Source organism: Mandrillus leucophaeus, unplaced genomic scaffold (genome assembly GCF_000951045.1).
Source record: "Mandrillus leucophaeus isolate KB7577 unplaced genomic scaffold, Mleu.le_1.0 Scaffold53, whole genome shotgun sequence".
NCBI classification, from domain to species: domain Eukaryota; kingdom Metazoa; phylum Chordata; class Mammalia; order Primates; family Cercopithecidae; genus Mandrillus; species Mandrillus leucophaeus.
In genome coordinates, this window is record NW_012105697.1 from 1,476,492 (window position 1) to 1,481,145 (window position 4,654).

At 60.1% G+C, this 4,654-nt stretch overlaps 1 protein-coding gene across 1 annotated transcript in view; it reads left to right on the forward strand.

The window, feature by feature from the left end:
* ZNF628 (zinc finger protein 628) overlaps positions 1-4,652 on the forward strand; it is a gene marked incomplete at its 3' end in the record, with an annotated part of 18,075 nt that extends 13,423 nt beyond the window's left edge. The window contains exon 2 of the mRNA XM_011997024.1: positions 3,268-4,652. Within this exon, the coding sequence (XP_011852414.1) occupies positions 3,273-4,652 (1,380 nt within the window). The remainder of the gene's footprint in view (positions 1-3,267) is intronic.
* Between the last annotated feature and the right edge of the window lie 2 nt (positions 4,653-4,654).

A 4,654-nucleotide genomic window follows, 5' to 3' on the forward strand; every position in this document is an offset into this window, starting at 1 on the left:
GAGCCGAGATCACGCCACTGCACTCCAGCCTCGGTGACAGAGTGAGACCCTGTCTCAAAAAACAAAACAAAAAACCAAGAAGTTCTTATAGCTTGTCCGAAGGGGATGCCCAGGCTTCATTCATTTAAAACTTGTTTACTGAGCACACACTCTGCCGGACATTATTGTAGGCACTGGGATGGCATACAACAGTGAACCAGACGGAAGCCCCTATTTTCACAGCGTTGACATTCTAGCATGGTGAGACAGAATGAAACAGAAAACATACTGGTTATATAGTAGCGGTTCTCATCTGGGGTCAGCGGTGCTCCCCTCGGGCAACATTGCGGCTAAGACTTGGAGGTGCAGGAGTAAGCTTTGTGGACAGTGTAGAGGAGGGCTTCATAGGCCAATGTCAGGCGTCCAGTGGGTCAAGGCCAGGGGCCAGGGATCCTGCTAAACACCCTACAGTGCACAGGACAGGTCTGGCCCCACAGACCATTCTGAGGCTGAGAATCCCTGGCTGTACAGTACATTAGAAGGTGATCATCGCTGTGGGGGAAAAAATAAGGCAGGAACAGGGAATGGGGAGTTGGAAGGGATTGTAGATTTCAATAAGGCTGTCAGGGAAGCTCTCACAGAGTGGATTTCAGCGAAGACTCGGAGGCGAAAGAGAGCAGCGGGCACAGGTGGAAAGGAAGGGTCGGTTCTAGGCAGGTACCCTGAAGTGGGAGCAGGTCTGCCTGGCTATCCTGGGTGACCAGAGTGACCAGGGGTAGGTGGCCAGTGAGGACAGCAGGAGGACAAGTCAGGGAGGGGACAGGCCGCAGCCTGCAGGAAGTCAGCAGGCTCGAAGACCAGGGCTGTGGCAGATTTCTGAGCACAGGAATGCAATGCCCAGCCCTCCCTGTTGACTGGTTCACTTCAGCTGCTGTATTGGGACCAGAAGGGTGGGCAGGGCACGGGTGGAAACACGGAGATCCGTCGGGAGGCTGCTGCAGCTGCCTGGGAGAGAGACAGTAGTGCCTCAGATCAAGGTGGAGGCCTGTGAGAAGTGGCCAGATCCCAGATACGTTCCGGCTGGAAGGGGAATCTGCTGACAGAGGTGATCGAGAGGAGGCGAGGAGCCTCTGGCCTGAGGAAGAAGACCGCTGCCGTTTTCAGAGATGGAGAAGCTATGGATGGAGTAGAAGTTGGGGGCGAGGAGCAAAAGACTATAGATTTTGGGCACGTTAAGTTTGAGGTGTCCACGAGGCGTTCAGATGGCACAGTCTAGCAGGTGGTGTGGTATTCAGAGGGTAGGTCTCACAGCGCTGGAGACCTGGAGTCATTGTTCGTAGATGGTGGAGTCCTGAGAGTGGGTGGGGGCTCCCAGGGAGAGAGGACAGAGAGAAGAGGACCAAGGGGTGCCCGAGCCCCAGGTGCTCCCATATCGAGAGGTCAGGGAGGTGAGAAGGAACCAGGCTGGGGACTGAGATGGGGTGACAGGTGAAGGAGGACAGCGAGGGAGCGAGGTATCCTGGAGGCCAAGGGGAGGCGGGCCACGGACCCAGCGACAGGTGAGCCACTGCGGGCCGTGCACCACCGAGGTGGTGGTGGAGTGGGGGCACCAGTGTGGGACTGAAGGGGTTTGAGCGGGGAAAGAGCGGGTTGACACTGGAGTTGCTCTGCTATGAAGGAATGGAGAAATGAGTTCGCAGCTGGACAGGGAAGTGGAGTGAAGAGATTTTTGGTTTTTAAAGATGGGAGACATAGATTGTTGGTTCTGCAGATGGGAATGGTCCAGGAGAGGAGGAAAAGTGGAGGATGTGGGTGGGAAGGCAGGGTCCATGGGCACCGGGTCAGGCCTGTGGGAAAGGACCACGCAGGGTTTCTGGACCTCGCACTGTTGACATCGTGGCTGGGATTGTTCTCGACTGCGGGGCCATCCTGTGAATTGTAGGGTGTTGAGCAGCATCCCTGGCCTCCGCCCACCAGATGCCAGGAGCACTTTCCTCTCTAGTTAACAGATAACCCAGAATGCCTCCAGACACTGCCAGATGTCCCCTGGGTCAGAGGCACAATTTGTCCCAGTTGAGAACCACTGGTATCGTGGTCAGAATGTGAGAACCTTTATTTTCAGAGGCATGATCAAGGACAGGGTTGCCTGCCAAGAACAGGAGGGGAGAGGAGGGGCTGGAGGTTTCAGGAGAAAGCAGCACACCTGCGAGTGTATGGACCAGAGACATGTAGTGTGAGCCAGGGAGGGTGATGGTGAGGGGGCTGCAGATTTCATGGGCATGAAGGCAAAGTGAGACTGAGGCAAGGCCAGGCAAGGGGGTGCCTGTCATGGCCACCTGCAGCATTTGTGCAGGGTCAGGCGGGAGTGAGGATGTGGGCTGGCTGGAGGAGGCAGGGCGGGCTGGGTGGTAGATGGGGATGGGCTACAGTCTAAGGATTTGGGGAGTTGAAGCACCAAGCGGGAGTGACCTAGAAGGCTTTGTGGTGGTGGGAAGTAGGTTGTTCCAGGCTCAGACCATGAGGACACTTTTTTTTTTTTGAGACGAAATCTCTCTCTATTGCCCAGGCTGGAGTGCAATGGCATGATCTCAGCTCACACTGCAACCTCCACCTCCTGTATTCAAGCAATTCTCCTGCCTCAGTCTCCTGAGTAGCTGGGATTACAGGCGCCCGCCACCACGCTGGGCTCATTTTTGTATTTTTAGTAGAGACAGGGTTTCACCACATTGGCCAGGCTGGTCTCAAATTCCTGATCTCAGGTGATCTGCCTGCCTTGGCCTCTCAAAGTGCTAGGATTGATTACAGGCGTAAGCCACCGTGTCTGGCCCCATGAGGAGGATTTAGTTAGCAGGAAGAGGTTTAGGGTATGGCAGTGGGAGGAGTGTTGAGGCCGAGGCGAAGGATAAAGTCTTAGAGGGAGAGCAGCAAGGAGCAGAGCCCGGAGAGCCCCTCTGTGTGTGGTCTTCAGGGACCCTACCTGTCTGTAGAGGGAGTGAGCAGACTCCTAAAGGCAGCGCTTGCTCTCTTGAAGGCAGGGCCCCGCCTTCTCAGACCTGGCCAGCCTCCTAAGGAGGGTGACCACCAGTTTGCTGGGGAGTTTCCATTTCAGCACTGAAAGTCCAGCATCGCTGGCACCTGCTCAGGTTCCAAGCAAACTGGGACCACTGGAGACCCTAATCCTAAGGAAGGTCCCCTGCAAAGTGGGTGACCCGGGGAGGTAGTGTGTGGGTTTGGCGTTGAGATGACCCAGTGCGGGGGTGAGCCCCTGACCCGGAATCCCTCCCCCAGGTGTGATGGTTGGCTCCCACGCGGACATGGCCCCGGCCTCTACTGCGGAGGGGGCCGGGGAGAAGCCAGGCCCTGCGGCCCCTGCCCCGGCGGCCCAGTACGAGTGTGGGGAGTGTGGCAAGTCATTCCGGTGGTCGTCCCGGCTTCTGCACCACCAGCGCACGCACACAGGCGAGCGGCCCTACAAGTGTCCAGACTGCCCCAAGGCCTTCAAGGGCTCCTCGGCCCTGCTCTACCACCAGCGAGGCCACACAGGCGAGCGGCCCTACCAGTGCCCCGACTGCCCCAAGGCCTTCAAGCGCTCCTCCCTGCTGCAGATCCACCGCAGCGTGCACACCGGCCTGCGGGCCTTCATCTGCGGCCAGTGCGGCCTGGCCTTCAAGTGGTCGTCCCACTACCAGTACCACCTAAGACAGCACACAGGCGAGCGCCCCTACCCGTGCCCGGACTGCCCCAAGGCCTTCAAGAACTCGTCCAGCCTGCGGCGCCACCGCCATGTGCACACTGGCGAGCGGCCCTACACCTGTGGCGTCTGCGGGAAGAGCTTCACGCAGAGCACCAACCTGCGGCAGCACCAGCGTGTGCACACGGGCGAGCGGCCCTTCCGCTGCCCGCTCTGCCCCAAGACCTTCACCCACTCCTCCAACCTGCTGCTGCACCAGCGCACGCACTCAGCCGAGCGCCCCTTCACCTGCCCCATCTGCGGTCGCGGCTTCGTTATGGCCGCCTACCTGCAGCGGCACCTGAGGACGCACGCCCCGGCCAACACGGCTCCCAGCACCACAGCCCCCGCCGCCGGCTCCCAGCCCCCTGCTCCACTGGCTGCCGCCCGGGCCCCGCCAGCCACCCAAGATGTCCATGTACTGCCCCACCTCCAGGCCACGCTCTCCCTCGAGGTGGCGGGAGGCACGGCCCAGGCCCCGAGCTTGGGGCCAGCAGCGCCCAACTCTCAGACGTTCCTCCTGGTGCAAACTGCCCAGGGCCTCCAGCTGATCCCTAGCAGCGTGCAACCCCCTACACCTCCGCCCCCTCCTGCACCTCCCAAGCTCATCCTGCTGCCCTCCTCCAGTGCTGGGGCTGGGAGCGGCCGTGCAAGGCAGGGCCCGCGGGCAGTGGGGAAAGCCAGCCAGGGGGCGGGAGTGGTCTGGCTGCCAGGCCCTGGGGGTCTAGGGGTGCAGGGAGCGGCCAGCGCAGGGGCCAGCGGGGCAGCGCAGAGCCTCATCGTTCTGCAGAATGTGGGGGGTGGGGAGGCAGGGCCACAGGAAGTGAGTGGGGTGCAGCTCCAGTCCCTCCGGCCAGCCCCAGAAGTAACCACGGTCCAGCTCCAGCCAGCACAGGAGGTGACCACGGTCCAGCTTCAGCCAGCACAGGAAGTAACCACGGTCCA